Raw genomic sequence first — 22,483 nt, 5'->3', positions numbered from 1 at the left:
GTGTGGGGCGGCCGCGGGGTGCCCACGGGGCGGTGTTTGCGTGCGCGGGGAGCCCCCGGCCGGCCATGACGGTGTTGGGGGGGTGGGGGGTGCGTCCCCTCCCGCCACACGCCGCGGGCCTGCGCCCTCCCCGCCGCACGGGGGCGCTGTGGCGGCGCGCGACCGCCCGCCCCTGCCCCGCGGCCTTCCCCCGGAGGGCGGAGGCCGCTCTACCCACAAGCCCCCGCGCGTGGCCCCGCCACCTCCCCTCAGCGCTGAATCTCTCCCCCCCCGCCCCCCGCGCCCTCATCCCCGGTCCGGTGCGCGGCCATGAGGGCGCGGAGCAGCCGCCGCGCCTGAGGGGGCCGGGGCGGCCGGACAGTGCCTCTGCGGAGCGGGGAGAGGCGCCGGGCATGCGGGGGGTGGTAGCGGGGCGGGAGGTGGGATGCTGTCGCGGAAGAAGACGCGGACGGAGCTCTCCAAGCCGGGCGAGGTGCAGGGCAAGTACGTGAAGAAGGAGACCAGCCCTCTGCTGCGCAGTGAGTGTCGGGGATGGGCCGGGAGGACCAGTCCGAGGCCTGGCGTCCTTTGTGTGGTGCGAATGGGGGGTGAAGCGGGCCCAGGAGGCCCTGGGGCGGGAGGGGGCTTCTGTGGGGAGACCTGGGGGCTGAGGGAGGGAGGAACGTTAAGCCCGAAAGGGAGGTGAAAGTAAAAGGGAACCCTACACCTACTGGACTACCAGGTGCTCACAATAAACAAACTCGTATTTAGTTTTTCTTATATTATAAAATACCGACTGAAATTCTTGCCTGTGAGGGTGGTGAGCCCCTGGCCCAGGTTGCCCAGAGAAGCTGTGGCTGCCCCATCCCTGGAGGTGTTTAAGGCCAGGTTGGACGGGGCTCTGAGCAGCCTGGTTAGTGGGAGGTGTCCCACCCGTGCGAGGGGGTTGGAACTAGATGATCTTTAAGGTTCCTTCTAATTCCAACCGTCCTGTGATTTTTCTTAGCCATGGTTGTTCAGTTTTCAATAGGTAGGGGTTAAGACAATCTCCAGACAGACATCTTTCAGATGAATGGAACAGATCATCTCATCAGTGGTTGTTTTCCCGATCTAGGCTAGGTGCACTGCCAAAAGGTGTGTGCTTTGAAAATGAGATAACTGTACGAGACAGTTGCATAAAATCCCTGCGGAAGCAAGCGCTCCAGTTCTAAGCTATGAATCAACTTGATGAGGTCACCACTATGTACCTCGGTTGCACTGATCTTTGTGTGGTTAACCTGACACTAATGCCCCAGTCCTGGTTTTGCTAGGACTGTACAAAACACTAGCAAACACACATTGAAAGTGCACTTAGGTTTCATTTTGTTAATCTTTGAAAACAACCCTAGACTGAAGTGTGTTGTGCTATAATTGCAGGATTAGCTTGGAGATCACAACTGGCAACAACTGATTTGCTGGCAGGAGCAGGCACTCAGTATTTGTGGGTGTTTTTGCTGCATGAACAGCTGGTTTCCCCGTCAACAGGCAAAATCATTTATTAGTCTGATTACATTGACTTAGTCTTAAAAAAAAAAAAGCCCACAAAGTTTTTTTCATATTTAGCTGTAGGTGTGTCTGAGAGGTCAACACCTTTTGCATGTGCTATTTGCCATGATGTAATGACTAGCTGTTACATGACTGCTTTGTAATGATTATAAATTTACTGATGACACGTTCTGGGACGCACTGAATTTTTACCCTAAGTTATAAGAGTTTATTAATAAAAAGTAATTAATAATAGGCATAACTTTTTTCTAAATGAAAGTCATAATTCGTATTAGCTCACCTGGAGGGAAAATACTTATATCACATTGAAAGTAATAGGAGGGAGAGGAGTAATGTATCATTTACTGGAGGGAGGCAGTGAAATTGTTTGCATAGATGTCACTGTTGGTATGCAAAACCCCTTTAGGTAAAGGAGAAAGAGAAATATCTTCATGGTAATTTGAGAACTTAACGTGTGCAGGATGACAGCATTTTGCTGGCTAAACGTTGTGATTAGTGGAGAAAGTATGAATTCTGTTCCTGATTCTGCCATGGATTCCTGTGAGCATGTAGGCGTTAACATCCTGAGTTATTCTGAGTTGATAAGGACAGTGGTCCTGATTAAGTGGTACGGTGATAGCCAGGATCCTTGGATTGTCTTGACTCTTCTAGTAGAGAGGTATGAGGCCTGGCTGATGTAGCCACGGTATAGTGTGGGGGGTTCTTTTGGTGTGTTTTTTGATGCGTTTTGGGTCTGCTGTGTTTTGTTGTTTTTTTTTTTTGTGGATGCAATTATAGTGGCAAAACTGCAGCCTTTTGGCAATAGTTTGTTGCTGGTGGAAGGTGTGATGGTTTCTGTTGCACCGATACGAACTGCAGCATTACCGTTGCACTTGCATATGCATTAGAGGTGCCTTAAAGGGGTTCTAGCATTTGAATTTCCTCAATTTCATGGTGTAAATCAGCACTGTGGCTAGCCAAATGCTTTATGTGTAAGTACAGCCAAAGTTCTTATTTCACTTTCATGCTATATATCAGATCTGATGCCTTCATTTATCCGTCACGGTCCAACCATTCCAAGACGAACTGATATTTGTCCTCCTGACTCAACATCTTCTGCGTATGCTTCTGGTGGAGATGGAATTGTTTCCAGAAACCAAAGTTTCCTTCGAACTCCAGTGCAGAGACCACCTCATGAAATAATGAGACGTGAAAGCAACAGACTGTCTGCGCCTTCCTATCTTGCAAGAAGTTTAGCTGATGTCCCTAGAGAATATGGCTCTTCCTCTCAGTCCTTTTTAACAGAAGCCAATTCTGTTTTGGAAAATGGAGATGCTGGTGCCCGTTGTTATTATTACGATCATTTTTATGATGCCCAGAGGAGACGTCCGTTAAATGATCGCGTGCATGAGGACTACAGGTATTATGAACACAACAGTGACTTTTTCCAGAGGATGTCACAGAATCACGGGAGGCACACTTCAGGTAAGTACTGATTAACTGCTGTTTTTTTAAAATATGTTTTTGATAAGACTTTAGGCGCAGAGGTATATCTGGATCACCAGGGTCATGTTTTTAGGAATTATGCTGTGTAGGACAGTGCTTCTTTTTAGTAACACTGCTGTGATCTGAGTACACTATGTGTTCACATTTCTTAGAGTTAAAAATTTGATTGCATATATCCAGAAAGGAAAAAAATATACTTAAACCATGATTTATTTATTTATTAAATAATGGGGTAAAGTTGAGCAAGTTGTTTTTAATGCCAAGCATATCTACCACTCCTCATGACGAAGTTGATTCAGTTGCTAACTGGCAAGGAATTTTATTCACTAGGGGATATCTACTGTTGTAGTGGCGTAGAGAATAACCAACAGCTCTAAATTATAGCATTGCTGGTTTATTATATTTTAACTATCATTGTGGTGTTATTTAGTTTTATTGTGTTAATTTGACCTCAGTGATTAAAATAATTTGTTATAAATGGTCAAAGGGAGGAATGACTGCTTTGTGTAATTAGAAAATTGGCATATAGTTAGTGCTGAAATTGACTTCCTAGTTCTTGATATTTTTATTTTTTTCTTTTAGCTTGTAGTGTTGTTTGTAAATATGCCTGTTTCCCCCTCAAATTGAAACTTGGAACTTGTCTTTGTTTTCTAACAGAAGAACAGCATAAGAAAGAAGAATTAATTACTTTCTGAAATATTTGTTTATATCTGTGATAACACTGAAGAATAATTCTTTGGTGCAGCGTGCTGTTGTGAATCTGTTGGTGGAATAAAAATTCTGGGATTACAATATTACCCATAGAAAGGTGACCTTAAAAGTAGTAAATTGGGCTGTCTTCGAGCACTGTATGTACTACAGAAACTGTGTTCAAGGAGGAGTTTGAAACAAACATTTAATAGAAATATTCAAACCTGTAAATAATGTACCTTCCGTGTGAAATAAGTTGTTAGTTCATCGTTACATGTAATCTGTAAACAAAATAGTAAATAGTCTCCAGTAAAATAAACATCCTGCCTGGAAAAATAAATCTGCTAGGAAGACTGTCAACATTTAAGACTGCTGACCTTGTGCATGGAATTATAACCTGACAATGCTTTGTGGGGTTTTTTACTCCAGAAACATTTAAATGAAAAGTGACAAAAGAGTAATGCTGGTGTTACTGCCGTCAGACAGCAAATTCTGAAATACTAAGGTTTAAGACTCACTACGTTAATCCTCATTTATTTTGCTAAATACTAATATGTTGCCTAGAGAAGCTGTGTGGATGCCCTATCCCTGAAGGTGTTCAAGGCCTGGCTGGACGGGGCTTTGAGCGACCTGGTCTAGTGGGAGGTGTCCCTTCCCAGAGAAGGGGAGTTGGAACGAGGTAGTCTTTAAGGTCCCTTTCAGCCTAAACCATTCAATGATTCTATGATCTGATCTACCTAGATTTTGCATGAAAGCTCTCCATCAGTTGTTTTTTCAGTCGGCAGTCATTAAACGTTTATCTGGTCCAGATAGCACCTCTTAGTGTGTGCTGGGATGTTGTAGGGAGGAGAGGCAGGAGGGGAGGTTTTCATAAACGAATCCATCAATTTAACATTCAGAACTACTATAGTAACCGCGTGTGCTGAGGAAGACTTCAAAAAATGGTACTGCTGCTGTGTAGAGTTGAAATAATGTTAAGTGGAAATGGAGCTCTAGCCTAGCTATTGGTTTGAAAGTGGAGTTTAATTCAGCAAATTTTTAAAACAAGCTAAAAGTAGGGCTTTACAGCCATATTTGTAGCAACCTGGATTTCTTCCTAAAAAGACTCCCCCCCCGGTCCCCCCACCATTTGTCTACATGTCCCCTTAGCCACTAGAAATCATAAAGGAGTTGCTCGTGTTTGTTTGGTCTTTGCCATTCACTCTCATATTTTTACATGTAATAGTTTGAACAAATTCTACACATATTTTGTAACAGGTGAGTGTTCAATCCCATGCATTTATAGGGAGAGACAAAGAAAGATGAGTCTTTTGTCTGCAAAAATGTTTCCTTTTTCCTCTAATTTTTTTTGCTTTGATCTCAGCATGGAATATGAATTCTTAAATTCCTTTTTCAGTTTCACTGCAGTAAGAACATTGACCTGTGTCCTTAACTTTTGTACATATTTTCAAGAATTGCTGTTACTTTTTCTCAGTAAAAGAATTATGTGGTCAAAAATAAGAAAACTTTAGATTTTTTCACTTCTTTCATCTCACCATTAAGCTTCTTTTTATTTGAACCATCCATTGTCTTCAAACCATCACTGTTCTCCTTGAGCTACACTAACATTTCTGTAGTTTCTAGTTCCTTTTTTCTTGCATATCTAGAATACTGAGGCAGGCCTTTTACTTTTGTTGTCTTTGTCTGAATTACTTTTTCCTTACACATCTCCAGTGTTGTTTCTAAATGTTTCACCTAATCAAAATTCTTCAGCAAGATTACTGATGACAAAATTGCCCAGTACCTCAAGTTTCAATGTTCAAGTATGTTTATTAGCCAAAATCTGTAAATGCTGCCTTCAACCCTTTTCCTCTGCTCCCGCCTTCCCTCAGAAGGTCCCCTCAGTCGGTTCAGTTACAGTTTGGGTTGATTGAAACGTAAATGTTGCCTGATGAACACAAGGTGTTCTTGCTAGTGGTTAGCGATATTTCATTTAGTGTTGGTTACAACTGAGATGACTTTGGAGAAGCAGTGGTCTGGAAGTGGAGAGGTGCATGTGAATTTCAGCTTTCATTTAAAATAAAGGTTCTCCTCTTCGTAATTTGGAGATAAGCTGAAAGCATGTTCTTATTGAGATCTTCATACTCAAAAGTATTCAGCTAAGTATTTAAGAAAGTCACGTGATTTTTTCAACAGTAGATGTTGACAGCTTTGATGTGTTCTTTCATAGGCATTTCTCCTTGAAGTCATGTTTTCTCTCTCAGTATGATTCGATTCTACCATATCCTCCTTTTCTTATTTTCATTATATTTGTTTTTAATTAGCAATCTAGTGCTGCTGGTTTTCCTGAAAAATGTCTTCAGTTTTGAGGTATTTCCTAGTTTTGTATGTTTAGCTACCTCTGTCGCACTTCTTTAAAATTTTTTCTGGTGTCCGTTTCAAATTTAAGAGACTTTACTTGTCTTTCCTCGACATCTCTTTCCTCTCTTCTAGGTTAAAAGGTTTGGGGAGGTCTGTGGTTGAAGTTATATCTGCAGTATAGATTGGAACTAACTTGTAACCAAGACCTCAGAGTTATTTGTCCCTGTTTGAGCGGTAAGCTAAAAAATTCTTACGTGTATGTGAAAATTGCTGAGATTAAAGTCACAGTGTAAAGGGACTTTCTGATGGTGGATTGTAAGCAGTTGACTGTGATGTCAGAGGAGAAAAACGATTAATCCTATAAACAGAGAATGCAGTGTGCTTTAGTGAAAGCAGGTTCATCTCGTGTTAAATTTTACCCCTTAAAAATTGCACACTGGTACTCATGTTTAATATAAGAGCAAAATAAAGAAATACAAATTATTAAATTAAACCTATTTAGAGCTAAGGTAGCAGGGCTTTTCTTTCTAGGTGTGTACACTTCACTCTTTTTTTTTTTTTTTTTTTTTTTTTTTTTTTTGAACAAATGGCAGTTCCTGCCCTTTTCTTCTTTTGTGCTGATTTTGCAGTAATTTCTTTGTAGCATACTTTTCGAAGCTTTCAAAGTACTTCCTGTCATTTCCTATTTGTGAATTTATGCTTACTTGGAATGCCTCATTCCCTCTGACAAACGAGGTACTTGTGCTTAGGAAGTACCTTCAGATGCTTCGGAATGGGTTAGGAAGGCCCCTTAGGAAGGCCTAGAATCTGCAGACCTATTCAAACAGGATAGCTATTGGAAATTCTTTTTGCTACTGGTTTGATGAGGGGATGGGAGAGGATTTTGACATCCTGAGGTAATGGGGAAAAAGGCTCTCGAGACAGTTTACCTAATTAAAAACAAATATAAAGGACTTTTGTTTGGCTAGATTTGTTCTTCAACACTTTGAAATTTGGTTGAAGCTAGTTGTGGGAGTTCATAAACTCTAAAACTTCTCTGCCTACATAAGCACTGTATCTAATAAACAAAGTGAGTCTTTCTCGTCAGTGATTTTGATCTTTTCCCTTTATGCTGGACTGCTCCGGTGGTATGATTTTTCTCCTGTGCTTTCTACAAGGTAGACTAAAGAACTGTCCTTTGCTGAACTGGAAACCTTTCCTCTTAAGAACTTGGACAACTTTCTGCTTTTATGATAAAACCCCTTCTTTGGGCTGTGAAAACATTAATGCATATCACTTAGAGTTTTCTTTGTTCCCTACTAGTGGAACAAACCAATCAGAACTTCCTTGATTGAAGAAGATACTATGTATTTTTCACATCTGTGAAATTAGCTGAAGATACTTTATTAAATGAAGGAACTCTGCGTTGATATCTTACAGTGCACTAGAATGTGGTGCTCAAAAGTTTGGGTTCTGATAGTAGAACACCCTATTGTTGAAGATGTTGAGAATAAGACTGAATATAGGGACTGGCCTTACATAAATCTTGTTAATAGTAGTAATAAGTGGTTGCTATTCCTTTGCACTTTCTTTTTTCAAAGTGTCGAGAACATAGACAGTGATACTGCTAAGCAAGAAAACCGCATTGAACAGGATTTTCTTTTGCTTTGGAAAAGCATATAATGTCTTTTGGCCTGGTTGACAGTTAATTCGAGACCTTAAACTGAAGAGACTATATTTACAAGGGAAGGAAAAAGCAAAGCCGCAAATAATGTTCAGTATTAATGTTCTTTAAAAGCAACAGCTGAACCAAAAAATACCCCAAACGTATACCCCAAACACTTATAAATACTTAAAGGGTGGGTGTCAGGAGGATGGGGCCAGGCTCTTTTCAGTGGTGCCCGGAGACAGGACAAGAGGTAATGGGCACAAACTTGAGCATAGGAAGTTCCACCTAAACATGAGGAGGAACTTCTTTCCTTTGAGGGTGGCAGAGCCCTGGCACAGGCTGCCCAGAGAGGTGGTGGAGTCTCCAGCTCTGGAGACATTCCAAACCTGCCTGAACGCGTTCCTGTGCAACCTGTTCTAAGGTGACCCTGCTCTGGCAGGGGGTTGGACTAGATGATCTCCAGAGGTCCCTTCCAACCCTATGGTTCTATGATTCTATATACCATTAGAAAACAGAATTAATAAATGAGGCTAGATGAGATCCAAAGAGGCAACTTGAAAAGGGTTTAAAATTCATTGTTGACCATTCTTGAGATTTGACAGTGCCACGCAGGGGAGTTTTTAAAGAGCAGTGCTCGTCCTTAAACAGAGGAAAGGAGACTTTTAACATTTGGAAAAAGCTTGGGAAAGCGCCAAAAATGAGAATTTTTGCCTTGTCATAGATAAAACAGTGTGTGAGCAAGAAAAGCCTGGGTAGTTTCAATAAGCCTGTTTTTGATTATCCTATGGTAGAGATTATATCCACCATCAAGAGGAAAATCAGAGGTTTTACCCTAGGTGTTTTGATAAAAATGGTTCAAGTTGTAAGTTTGGCTTTTTTGCTGTAGATATTTTGCATTGTGGTATTTAAATGTGGTAAATGTGGTACCAGTCCATGAGTCAGGGAATATCCTTGGTGTGTGCAGTAAAATCTGTAGTAAAATTCTACACAAAGCTATGAAAATGCTTTAGGGCTAAGACCTTACCTGAAATTTAAACACAGAAGAGTATTATACTTTGGCAGTATGACCCAGAAAAGGTAGTGCTCACAGTAGATGGTTTTAGGCTGTTGTGTAACTTTCTTCTTTGGTTTATACTTTGGAAAATATCACGTACGAATTTACTCTTCCAAGTGCTGTTCAGTCTTACTATTGATAATTACAGGTATGTATATATATATATGAAAGTCAATTTTCATCTTCTCTTGTTGTTCAAAATCATAGCGGGAGCTATTTCTCTTACTTGTATATCCATTCTCCCTTGGAGGAAGCATCTGCTGAGTTTTATAAGGAAACCCAATATACAATTTCTTTTGATTTCTAGTAACTCCAGTTATATATAATAAAATGCCTAAATTGTACTAATTGCCGATTTGAATGCCATAGTGGGTTGATGTTTGTAAGACACTATGAATATTACCTGATGTCTTAAAACTTCCAGCACACGGAATATTTCAATATGATCTGTGATTTTAAGGGGGAAAAATGCACATTAAGACTGTAAGTTATGGTCTACAACCTGTAATATTTGCAACCTTCTGTTTATAAATCTGGCCTTTGATTTCATAATTAGAGCTTGCTAGTTGTAGCTGCTTGTAACACTGTTCAAAACTGGTAACTGATACAGCTATGTAAGTTTATCTAAACAATATGGCTCTGCTTCTTTGTATATGAAGGCAAAATGGCAAAAGGAATGTATAATGTATTTGTGGTCTAATTATTTTTGTTCTTTTTATTTTTCTAATATTTTTTATTTTTCTTTTTCTAATTACTTTCATCTTGAAAATTAAAAAAGAATAACCAGGCATTGGGAGAAACTATATAGCCAGAATTTAATGATTGTGTGAACACAGAACTGCCAGTGTTGCCTTTCCATTGGGTGCAGCATTGCTTTTTAGTCTACTTTCTAGGTGATTTCTCTATGTCATGAGATTTTGATTTTCCTCACTTCCTGAGTCCATCTCTCAGTCTTCTCAGGCTTTTGTACGAAGGGATATAGACGTGTCAAGAGAACTTCTGGTGCCGAGGATAGCTTGTGCAACTTTTAATACCAACTTCCAAATGTTAGAAAGCATTAACCTTTACCCCAAGGAATAAATATATATGTATTTGCTGCTGGAATCATGCTAGAATTTAAGTAGGAGGAACTGTAACAAAAACACAGACGTGTGCTGGTTTTAACAATAAACAGAAAAATGTATTTATGCCTTTGTGAAAGTTCTTTCCCCCAGTCAAGTTTGTGCGTTCAGATCCTCTGGTAGTGATGATTTAATAGTCACTGTTTATACGTACGTGAAATTACAACACGGTGGTCCAGTTAATTGGAGAAAACACTGAATTTGTTTATCCAAAGTGCAGTATTTTCTAGAAGCTTAAATGTTTGTATTTTGTCACTGGAATGAAAACAAAACTAGCAACATAACTGTAGCTAGGGCCTGAAATAGTTTCCCTGCCCCAGTACTGCTAAAGGTCAGGAAGCCTCCAGGATGCTTCTTCTCACTGGGAATAAAGGTCTAGGTTGCCTAATCGTAATGAGAGGTGGGATCTATCACATGAACACAGCCATCAGCTTTCTTTTGTAAAGCTAATAAATAGGTAAGTACTATAACAAGAGGAAATATGGCCAAATAAGGCCAAATAGTTCAGAACATGACAAGGCTAGAAAAAGATTTGTAGATGAGCACAAATGTTTTAAGGAACAGTACTCAGGAGGAAGTTTGTGAGATTTATTTTTTTTTTAATTTATTCCATTGCTTTGAAGTCTTCCCATTACTTTATTGTTGACGACTGCTGTCTTGTATTAGAATGAGAGCCCATCCAGTTTTCAGTCTATGTCATTTAATATGTAAGCTAATGCTTAAAATAGATGACATCCCTTGGCTAGAATGCTATATTCTGTATGTTCTGGTGGAAAGGACTTTTGCCTTTGTCAGCAAATAAGAGTATGAAACTGCCTGAGAAATACTACAGTGTTGCTGCTACTTCAGTATTCCTGTTGTCTTTTTGAGTTAATGACCACACGTGAAAGGCCTTTTTAACAGTATGCTTTAGATGAGATAGACTCTGCCTTTCCCTTCCATTCTCTCAAAAATAATTGCACAAAAATGTTATTTCTGAAAAACAGAAGGAAAGGGGTGTATTCCTCAGTCAGTAAACATGGTGCTTGTGATGGAGTCACTTTCTGACTTAAGCAGAAAAAGTGGCTCCCATACCCTTTCTTCTGACCTTGGGAAATAGTAACATGCAATCACATACAGTGATTGACTAGATTAGGATGAAAAGATAATTGGAATTCCTTTAAAGCCAGAGGCTGTTTAACTGTAGAACGATGGGTACTGAAGGTAACTACTTAAAAGGATTTAAAAGAGAGAATTGAACTTGGGCCAGCATGGCCAGTAGGTAGTAGGCTTCCAAAGAATGGAAAGAAACCTGCAAAATTCTTGATTATGTCACTTCAGTTTTGTGGTTGGGGTTTTTTGGGTTGGTTTGTTTTTTTAAGTTTTCTGTTGTTATTATTATGGCTTTTATTTCAGCTAGCTTCCCAAGTATCCGTAGTATATAGACGGAAGGAAAAGATGACGTTGGAATTGTGTTTCTCCAGTACATCTTTCAGCATCCAGCACGCTCATTTTTAAAACACAAAAACTGTGTATGTTACAAAAAATCTAGTATTTTAAAATGCTAACAAACAGCCTCTTAAATCAGCTATTTAGTGATAAATCCTAAATGTGCTGTGTTGCTAGGGCAGAGGTGGGAACTTAATCAACTGTTGCTTCCTGTCAGCTCTCCTACCCCAAATACACGTAACCTAGCCTTTAGTTCTCTTGCTGAAGAAGCCCTTCTCCTTGTGCAGCCCGCACCACCAAGAAAAGCTAGAAATTACTCCTTTTCGTGTGCCTCTAGTGTTATGAAGTGTAGGTGCTCAGTTCTAGAGAAGGCCGAGATGTAGGGAAGCAGACGTACAGCCTACTGGACTAGGAGACCAGGAGATTTTGTGACTCGCTCTGAACAGAAGGTCTCTCGGTCTCATTGGATTGCAGTCAGAAGGCCTGACCATCCCACCCAGCAATCCAGCAAGCGTGGAGGGTTCTAGCAAAGAAGATGTGGCAACATCAGCTTCAGTGTGCACAGGATGACTGTTCAGCAAAGGGCTTGTGCAGGATCCTGCTTGGATCCAGCTTTTCTCTGGTTACTGATGACACTTTTTGGCCGTGATTGCACACGCTTCAGTAATAATGGTCATCACAGTATAATGCTAACCTTACTTGTCCCTCCTTTCTTGGTTTACCTGGTCCCGTTACTGTTCTTGACTGGTTCATCTGAAAAACTTTATTGGTATTCAGTGATTTTTTTCTAGGTATTTGTAATTTCTGACTGTAACTAGGAAAACTGTGGGTTTTTGGTAGATAGATAGCTTTGATGCAGCTGTAATAGCATATTAACAGAAACTGTCATTTATGGAAAGCTTTAACATTTGTAATCTTATGTCAGCTCTCTGCTCAACAAATTGAGACAATAACAGCAGCATCATCCCTGTTATGTATGCTAATATATGTCTCATTGAAAAAGCAAGGATGCTCTAACTATCTCTGAACAAAGCTGTCTAGTGAAGCTGGAGTTGGAGGAGAGTGGAACAAGTGAGAGTTAAAACGGAATAGCTATTTCGACTTGATTGCGCTTTTTTACTGATGTACAAGCGCATACACCGTAAATATTATTCAGAGTTCACAGAGTGCCTTGGTGGGGGGGAATTGACTTTGTACATATTGTTGGGTTTGGGTATTTCCAATTTAGCTAAACATTGCTTTCTCTTTTTTTTTAAGGCATCGGTAGAGTTGCTGCTACATCTCTAGGAAACTTAACAAATCATAGTTCTGAAGATTTACCTCTTCCTCCGGGCTGGTCGGTGGACTGGACTATTAGAGGAAGGAAGTACTATATAGATCATAACACCAATACAACTCACTGGAGCCATCCACTTGAGCGCGAGGGGCTGCCTCCGGGATGGGAGAGAGTTGAGTCAGCAGAATTTGGAGTGTATTACGTAGATCACATCAATAAAAGAGCTCAATATAAACATCCTTGTGCTCCCAGGTAAGACATCTGCCTTCTCTTCTCTGATAGTTTTTTTCCTTAATCCAGTTAAGAAAGTGGAACTGGGCTTGTCTCATACGTAATGTGCAAAAACCTTTTTATTTTTAGAAGTAAGCTTTACTAGTTCTTGACTAAGATCTTTAGAAGTTGTAATTCTTAGGTTTTTGTCTCATCTGTTACTGTCTTAGGAACAATATCCTGTTTCTAAACTTAACTCACTAAAACAAAGCAGCTATTCTCTTCAACTGTTGGTAGAACGACAAAGTTGCTGAGAACAGAATTGACTTGTAGACTGAACAGAAACTTGATCTGATTGATGTTCCAGGAGGCTGTCTGAACAAATAGCACGTATCATCTGAAACATGAATTAAGTCTTGTCTAGAATGAAAATCAATATTTTAGCTACTCATAATTTAAAGGTAAAATAAAGTTAGTATGCACCAAATCTACCAGTTAATTTCTGATACCCAATCTATTTTGCTGTTACCCCGGAAGAGAATTTTTTTTTAACATGTGGCACAAAAGATAAACATACAGGGATGTCCTTTGCTATAGATGGAATAACTCTTATTAGCTGATGCCTTGAATACATTTGTTCTAACATATTAAATGGTGGATTACTTGGCTGCAGCAATACTTGCCTTTTTAATCTTTTAAAAACAGGTATTGCTTTTTGTTCTGCTTTAGTATCCAGGTAGCAGGCACTAGGTGCGTAAGTCTAAGGTGACTTTTACAGCATGCTAACAGATAGTAGCAACACTTGTGCTTGTGATTGGAGGGAAGCACAAAAATAGCAACAGAAAGTTGCTTTCAGTATAGGCCCGCTGAGGCAACATTCCGTCTGTGGTTGCATCATCAGCCTTTACATGTATTAATCTGTGTATTAATGTTAACAACTTACTGATATCAGTATGTCTAAATTATTGCTTGGAGGTTACAGGCTTTGTCTGTCTTCCTTTGTACAGTGTTCCCCGTTACGACCAGCCTCCCCCAGTGACTTACCAGCCACAACAAGCTGAGAGAAGCCAACCTCTCCTCGTCCCTGCAAACCCCTACCACACAGCAGAGATTCCAGACTGGCTGCAGGTCTATGCCAGGGCTCCTGTAAAGTGAGATGGGTTTTTTTTGTCTGCTTTTTCTTTTTTTTTCCTCTGCATGCCTAGCTTGGAAGGAAAACAAATTAATTTGAATGACTGAAAGTAGGACTCAAGCTGGTATCTGTTTCTTAATCACATGAGAACTATTGCTGACAGCACACGAGGAAGTTGTACCAGATGTTCGTCACATTGGTTTGCTTTGTATTAGGCATTTACTTGAAATCATCACACTACTTCTTGCAGCTCACATGACTTGCAGAATGATATATTAGAGAGCTGAGGATGTGATTTATTTCAGTGTCTTATTGAGAATGGTATCACATGGTTTATAAAATATGTGAAATATTTTTAGGGTGTTAACTTCTTACTGTATGTCTTACTCCTTTTTAAAAAAGACATACAAATGCTGCTTCACAGTTCAGAATTTTGAATACAGACTGAAATCTGTGTTTCTTTTCAAGAACTTTTAAATAAAAACAAAGTAGTAGCGAAAAGTCATTTTTCAAAGAAACAATGCTCTAGGAACAGGCGATCTCCAAGAAAAGATTTGGGTCAGCATAATGAGAGAAATTACATTTTCTAATGTATACAGCTCTGCAGAAGATTAACGCTAAATAGAAAAGCAATTTTAAAATACAGATATGTTTTAATAATTATGAAATCATGTACTTTTTCATAAGGAGAATATGGAGAAACTAAGTTTTACAGCAGTGAGCAGCTCATCCTGTAGTTGCAAATTCAGATTGCGTATGATGTTCAGTGACTTCCAGCTAAAAAAAAAATCCTCTTCTTTTAGCTGCTTCTAGTAACTATGATTTGAATGGGTTTTATTACTTCTTGTGGCTCCTGGGCTTGCCAGCAGCCCAGAAGGATTTAAATTGACCTAAAATCCACTAGTACATTTATGCACCAGGGACGTGCTAAGTTCCCGTAACCTATGGGAGGACTTGTTTCCTAGAAATACTTTTAGGTTTTGGCTGCAGCTGCATTTCTTTATTTAGGTCTCTGGCACATCCAGACAATGTAGTTTTAAATATTTCAGCCTGTGTTGCGAGGACTCTTGTTGGTACTTCTCTTGAAACGTGAGAAACAAAATTAAGACAATTTAAACAATTTAAGATTATCAGGAAAAAAAACAAACCAGCACAAACTCCTCAACGTTTAATTCATCCGAGCTGTTTGAATAGAATTTACATTTGTTCAGAGGAATCAAAAATCATGTATTTTCCAGTATCCTTTTAGCCTTCTGTTAAAGTAGTGCTGGTGGTTATAGGAATATTGCCATAATTCTCAAACACTTCTGTGAAGAAGTAAATTCAGGTTTATGCTAATACTATATTGGGAAAGTGAGGAGGAGTGGTAGCAGCTGGCTTAATGTCACCTCATCTTGAGGGCTTCTTAAGGAACAATTGATAAATAATTTTCACACTTCTTAAAATCAAGATCACTTATATGTTTTCAGTGTAATTTTCATAATGAACCTCTTCTCTGTTGCCAAAGCAACTGGCTTAAAGCTTGAGAAAAACATCCAGTAATGCTTGTAAGTTCTTCAGTAGCATTGTCCAAAGGTTTAGTATGAGAACTGTATACGTACTCTGTGTTCTGGTGCAAAAATGGACATAAATGGGCAAAATGCTTTCATACTAGTAGTAGGGGAATATCTTTTGCAATCTTCTATTTTAAATTTACTGTAAAAATCTGTTGATTATCAGTACAGTTTTGCACTGAAATCATTGTGGTATATTTCATTATGATTTGTTACATCTGACACTGTAGCAAAGTAGATAATGATAGCAAAAATCGATAATGTTCGCTTTTGTTTCAGCAAGTTTCTGTAAAGGATAAGAATTCCGGCCACAGGAAAAGCCTAATGGAGAGTTTGGTAGGTGTTAGCCATAATGCTTCCTTGTTTCAGTGAAAAATGGTCAAGCCGTTAAGATAAACAAGAAGGTACTTGGCTCACTAGATGGTGAAGAGGCTTTGATGTCTAGCTATAACTTGAGGTAACAAATTTCAATATCAAGGTATTTTTGATACCTCAAAGCGTCCTTTTCCCCTCTCTCCTGCCACCACTCAAGGTTTGTTTTGAGAGCCTAAGTCAGCTATCAGAATCTTAGCACAGTGGAATCAAGACTCCTGGCTTGCATTTAACCCTTTGCTAGACTCTAAAACGGGATGTTTCTCCACCTCCCAGTTGGGTAGACCAGTCTGGTGGAGGTTCCCACAGCATGCCAGGCTGTATGTGTGGGACTGGGAGGGTGAGGAGACCAAAACCGCCCCCCTTGTATGAGATCATGGTACAAATTCTTCCCCCACCTCTTTTGGAGCAAGGATCTGAACCCAGGACTTTCTTCTTCCAGCCCTAACCAACAGGCTGTAAATATTCAGGGCAGGTCAGGGTCTCTTGTGTTGAAAGTGTCCTATTTTATATTAAATATTTGTTATCTACTGGGAAAAGCCCTGGAGAGAGGGTATTCTGGCTGTGTGTTCTGTCTGGTAAGCCCCTGCTTTCTCACCCAGGAGGGAAGGCTTTGTGCTCTGCAGGAATTTTGTACTACTGTGCCTTTTCCCATCGATTTCTGGCTCTGTGACTAGTTGTCCTTCTAAAAAATGCCTGGGGAGTTTAGGTCAGGTACTCTGTGTCCTGTTCCACTCGGCATCTGTGCGGTGAGCGTTCCTAGACCTATGATCTTTTGGATTTGAACGAGCCCTTTGCCATTGAGGCACTGCTGATACGGCTCTATCTTTAATTAGATGTCTTCCCTCATTCAGCACTCCTCTTGGCAGATGAAGCGAAACCCTCACATTGCAAAGCAATCCTGATGTGCTGCTTTTCTTGAGAAACTATCAGCAGTGACAGCTTCAAAGAGCTAAAGAACCACGGAGGGTTTAGCAATCTGTGATGATGCTTAAAAAAAAAAAAAAGCTGCAGGCCCCAGAAAACCTGCAGACACATCACTGCATGGGATGGAGATTTGTTTTCTTTCCTGCTTGTATCGCCGCCTTAATGAGAAACAGTCCTGCCATTGAGAATTGGCCTTGCTGCGGAGTATGTTTTAACGATGCTGTTGGCCCAGAACATTTGAACAAGGATACATCCATGCAGGGCAAGCCAGGGGAAATCCTGTGGCAACCCACTTCAGTTCATGATGGGTGCAAAAGGAGCAGAGGTGGAAAGGTGCTGTTCGCGTAAACTCAATAATTGAGTGCTTACAAAGATCGTTGTGCTTGGCAAACCTTCCAGAGCAGCAGCTTCCCATCGGCCTCTCTTCCGAGTCTGATCTCCATATTGACAAACAACTGCAATCTTGTTTTTCTTGCTTTTGGGGAAAAGTGATTTTAGCAGTGCAGCCCTGTCAAGACTTGGGATAACTTGAATATAGAAGCTGATATTTAGGGAGTTTATAGAAGCAGTGGTTATTTAAGTTCTTAAAATTCCTCAAAAGCATCTTTGGTAGTCGTCTGCATGTCTTGGTGCTTCTCTGATGCATACAGCCTTCTGAATATATATTTTCAATATCTAATGTAGTTTATTTCCATAAACGTCCTGATATTTTGGCTTCAGCCTCCACTCAAGTGAATGTATTTTCTCATGAAATTCAGATGGATCAAATAACTCTGTTTATTCCATGAGTTTCTTCTATTCTTTTGATAACTATAGTAGTCAGCTGCCTATTTCCAAGTTAAGAAAATTAGATTGCAAATTAATTGCCTATGTTTAGAGCACTGGGAGAAAGCAGGAAATGAGGGGTATTGGACATCAAGGCTTTCTTTAATCAAAATAAAGTAGCATTAAAATGCCTATTGCAGAGCAAGACTCAGATCAGACAAAATCAAGATTAAAACTGGGTTGAGGGATTGCTGTTCCCTCGCCTTGCTTTGGAAGTTCTGTGGCTTGTCCTGTTCCGGAGCTGGCCAGGACGCTCCGTGCTGCTCAGGTCCCCGTTCCAGGGACAGCATTAGCACCCTGCTCTTTTTGGGGTGATATTCCTGAAGTTCTCTCACACAAACCCGTCCAAGTTTAGGTGGGCTCAGGCTAGCGCAGCTGTCCCCACTAATGAGAACTCTGGTTACAGCTCTGTCATGCGTTCTTTCTGTGTCCCTTGTTCCCTCTGAGCCTTGGGAACCCGGCTGGTCTCTCCATGGCTGCTAGCTCCTGTCCCCCTGCCAGACGTCTCCAGTCATCACACCGAGGTGGAAGGAGACCATCAAAGAGAACAGCTTGTTTATTTTAAGCTTTGGTATCTCTCTAGCTCTCTGAAGTCATTGTACTACTACATTTCAGCCTGTGCGGGTAGGTCTCACTGGGGGCTGTTAATTCTCGACTGAGCGACATGAGCCAGATCCGAGCCGGCAGTCGTTTGTCCATGTGGACTTCGGAGCCTGGGCTCATGTCCTGTAAGTTGCTCACCAAAGCAGTTGTCACGCTCTTGGCTCAGGGTCTTGGGTTTTGCCTGAATTATTTCAATTATCAGGTCCTCGAGGAACATCCTGAATGCCAGTGTCTCCTGCTTGATGTCACCCTGCAGCTATTCCCCCACAAGGTGTGGTGGTGGCACTGGCCATCTGGCCATGAGCCAGAGTCCTGTAGTCCTGGCTCTCTAGAATTACCATGATCTTGTTGAAAAACTTTGTTAGAAATACTGTTTTTTCTACCAGGATCTTGGAACACTTCCCCTACTTCATGGCACAAAAGTCATGAAGAAACATGCTTGCTTCCGTGGAATAGTTTGCATAGCTTATATATAAAGGTAAATACTATAGACGTTAAATTTGGGAAATGTTGAACCATGTGTTTGGTATAAAAGGATGTCAGTGCTAGCTTTGAAGAATTTGTGGCATGAAAGTGAGTCACTGATTGAGGCAGGGTTGAGCAGACCTCCCTTACGAAACTGGACTTTGTTTGAGCGGCCATCTAGCTCCCTGGCAGCCCTTGGAGTGCCAGTTCTGATCATGGAAAATTCCTTGCCGGAGAAATGGCATAACCTTGATTAGTCACAAGAGGGGTTTGGCAGTTACAACATAATGTGCAGCTTTCGGGAAGCTTCTTCAGCTCTGCTGGTGAGACAGCGGAGGCTTGAAGAGGCTCATCTGACCTTGTTTGTACCCATCCAGTGGCAGCAGCTTTGATATCCCAAAAGGCTGAGCGTGGGGGCATGTTTATAGGCTCTCTGACCCGGGGGTGCTGCAGTGCTTAGTGACACTCGGCAGCTTTCCTTCTACGTCACTTCTCCTGCCTTATGGATTGACGTGCTTCTGCTTTCTTTGTAACTTGTTTTAATGTACTCCACTCTCCGTTGTGGAGAGCGATGAGTGATGTGTGCGGAGAGGGGCCTGGGAGTCCTGGTGGACCACAGGTTGCCCACGAGCCAGACAATGTGCCCTTGCGGACAAGAAGGCCAATGGGCTCCTGGGGCACATTAAGAAGAGCGTGGCCAGGGGGTGGAGGGAGCTCATCCTCCCCCTCTGCTCTGCCCTGGGGAGGGCACATCTGGAGCGCTGGGGCCAGTGCTGGGCTCCCCAGGTCAAGGAATTACTGGAGAGAGTCCAGCGGAGGCTACAAAGGTGGTCAGGGACTGGAGCATCTCTCTGCTGAGGACAGGCTGAGAGCCCTGGGGCTGTTCAGCCTGGAGAAGAGCAGACAGAGGGGGGATCTCATCAGTGCTCGGCAATGTGGGTGGGGGGCAAGAGGATGGGGCAGGACTCTTCTTGGTGCCCAGTGACAGGACAAGGGGCAACGGGCACAGACTGGAACACGGGAAACTCCATCTCAATGTGAGGAAAAACTTCTTTCTTTTGACAGTGCCAGAGCCCTGGCACAGGCTGTCCAGAGAGGCTGTGGGAGTCTCCTGCTCTGGAGACATTCCAAACCTACCTGGACGCGTTCCTGTCCAACCTGCTCTGGGTGACCCTGCTCTGGCAGGGGGTTGGACAAGACGATCTCCAGAGGTCCCTTCCAACCCCTGCCAGTCTGGGGTTCTGTGGCTTCTAACAAGGCTGGTCTGTCTGTAGCCCCCTTCTTGCACCCCTTGGTATTTTCTTCATGGGCTTTCACACTCTGCACTGCTGAGTGGTGTCCACTTCCCACCTCAAGGAAACCGTGTGGACGGTGGGATGGCGCGGTGATGACCCAGGCTGCTGTATTTTGCCTTGCTCAACCAGCAGCTCTTGTAACTGGTGGAAGTGGGAAGAAATAGAGCATTATTTGGTGGACTTCACAGCTGAGCTTGTTCTCATCTCGAGTGGGAAGCTAGGTCAGATATTCCTCGAGGGGCTCGTGGTGGCACCAGTGTGCTTCAGGCTCTTGGCACATGTCTCCAGGGGACCTCCCAGGTCCACAGCAGCTCATTTTTTCCAGCATGGGGAGTGAGAACGTGTAGGATTTGTAGCTGTTGGTGCTTGAATCGCCGCTTTGCACCCACCCCGCTCCCCCGCTGGCAGGGAGGTCACTGCCCAGAGCCGCGGGGGGCGTGGACGGCCCTTGCCAGTGTGAGTGCTCCCAGTCGTTAATTACGGCCTAATGGGATTTCCCCCCTCCCTCAGTCCTCCTTGGGGCTCCAGTACCCGCCTCTGTGGTCCTGTGGGTTCGTGACCTGCTGTTCGAGACGCGCTGACTTAGATTATTGCTGCTAATTAATCAAGAGGGGGACAGTGTCCAAGAGCGCTTGCTAAGGCTGGAGCAAGAATGCTTTGGGAGCGGAAGGGTGTTGGGAGGGAAGACGTGCAGGATTCTGCCTCCGGGAGGTACCTGCTGGGGGCGGGTGGGATAAGCTCTTGCAATAATTAATTTTTTTTTTTTTGTGTGTGTATTACTCTAAATTTAAAAAGGTGTTTTGCTGCTAAATCTTCAAGGCTTGTGAATGGAATTGCTGTTTTAATGCTTCCAAAATGCATTTTTCTGCACTGGTTTATTATAATCAGTTAATAGAATCTTTAGTACTTCTAGAGTTTATCTCGGCGTGTTATGAGTGATTCTGCAGTTCGGCTTTAAGCGATGTGTCTCCAGCTCACAGAGACACAGCTCAATTTTGGTGTTAATTACCTTATTTCTTCACGTAAAACACGCTAATGCCGATTGTTAGAAACCTGATTGGTGGCTGTGGGGCCGGTTCTTAAGAAAAATGCCTAAAATGCCACGATGTCGGCTTGCGGATGATCATCTCTTCTATCCCAACCAGATACGACCACATTCTGAAGTGGGAGCTCTTCCAGCTGGCGGACCTGGACACGTACCAGGGGATGCTGAAGCTGCTCTTCATGAAGGAACTGGAACGGATCGTGAAGCTGTACGAGGCGTACAGGCAGGCCCTCCTCACCGAGCTGGAGCATCGCAAGCAGCGGCAGCAGTGGTACGCCCAGCAGCACGGCAAGAATTTTTAAGCTAACAACCCTTTAACGGACTTGTACGAGGACACTCAGAAGAGCTTTAAAAGGTTTTTCCACACTTAAAAACTATGAAAAAGTGCTTTTGTTGAAAAGGCAGCTTATTTTTTTTGACGTTGCACCTTTGTTATTATCCTCTTGAATATTTTTCTACATGTATTATGTATTGTTTATAAAAATGAAAAAAAAAAATGTTTGTTAATCTTTTTCTAGTTTATTATTCTGAGAACCAGCGCGGAGTTTAATCAGAGACTTGATTCTGGTATCTTTTTCTAGCAGTCAGCTGCATTATTAACAAGCTGACTATATATTTTTTAAGGGCAATAGATGCAACTGTATGAAACAGCCTGGATCCAAAACATTGTTAAAATCCAAATGAATATTTCAGTGTATTTCCCTCGGGACTCCGTATCCCTCTCTCTGGAGTGGGCTGCTCTTTGTTTACAGCTTTAATGTACAGAACGCTGATTTTTCCGTAACTCCCAGTGCTGTAAGCGGACAGAAGCGGATTTCACCAGTCTAAAACAAGCGCTTCGTGCAAGTGAAGCCTGAGTTGCCTTATTTCTTACTCTTAACACGTTAACTGCTTTAGTTTTACTACTAGTTTTCACAGAAACCGGTCAGAGGGGAAACACTTCTGCCTTCTTAAAGACCAAGCTCTCTGAGCAAACTGTCACAGGTTCAGAAACCGTGTCCCAGCCGGGCGGGAAGGTGACAGCCCTGTCTGACAGCTCCAGCCCAGCAGCCGCCTGGGCCGCGCCGTGCAAAACCTTCAGGGATCTAACAACGATGAATTCTGGTTTGTTTTGTTTTTTAAATGAGCTTTTGGCTTGTATTAAAGCTTCCTTACTTGGAGAAAATTTTTCATTGTACAGTTATCCTCTCCGATATTTTTCATTTGGTTCATTGATTGTCCTGGAATGTTATTTATGGATTCTTTTTAGTGCAATAAACACTGTTGCAGGCAAAAAAACCAACAAACATTTCTTGTAAATCCTATTAATTCAATAAAAATCCTTTTGTTTAATGAACCAGAAGTTGCCCTGCTGATTTTTTATTTTTTTTTTTTTTTTTTTTCCTTTTAGAATGTCAAATAAAATATTCTTATAATCAGTAAAAAGATCTGATCGGGGTGGTGGAAACTGGTGGTTTTGGAGTATCAAGCTAAAAGCAAAGCACTGTCCG

The 22,483-nt window shown here is 41.8% G+C and overlaps 1 protein-coding gene across 2 annotated transcripts; it reads left to right on the top strand.

Annotated features, from left to right (window-relative positions):
• The first annotated feature begins 235 nt into the window (after window positions 1-235).
• SAV1 (salvador family WW domain containing protein 1) lies at window positions 236-22,329 on the top strand. 2 transcript variants are annotated; one of them, XM_063333809.1, is made up of 6 exons: window positions 236-518; window positions 2,542-2,988; window positions 12,548-12,818; window positions 13,784-13,927; window positions 15,741-15,797; window positions 21,094-21,231. In XM_063333809.1, the coding sequence occupies exons 1-5, from the start codon at window positions 425-427 to the stop codon at window positions 15,751-15,753; spliced, it is 969 nt and encodes a 322-aa protein (XP_063189879.1). In that variant the 5' UTR covers window positions 236-424; the 3' UTR covers window positions 15,754-15,797; window positions 21,094-21,231. The 2 variants fall into 2 exon arrangements, with proteins under 2 accessions (XP_063189879.1, XP_063189878.1); XM_063333808.1 differs by lacking the exon at window positions 15,741-15,797 and having other exon boundaries at window positions 237-518; window positions 21,094-22,329.
• Window positions 22,330-22,483: the final 154 nt, after the last annotated feature.

The sequence above is a fragment of the Chroicocephalus ridibundus genome, chromosome 4 (genome assembly GCF_963924245.1).
Source record: "Chroicocephalus ridibundus chromosome 4, bChrRid1.1, whole genome shotgun sequence".
In the NCBI taxonomy this organism is placed as follows: domain Eukaryota; kingdom Metazoa; phylum Chordata; class Aves; order Charadriiformes; family Laridae; genus Chroicocephalus; species Chroicocephalus ridibundus.
The sequence above is the reverse complement of the archived record's forward strand: the minus strand, read 5'-3'. Positions and strand labels throughout refer to the sequence as shown.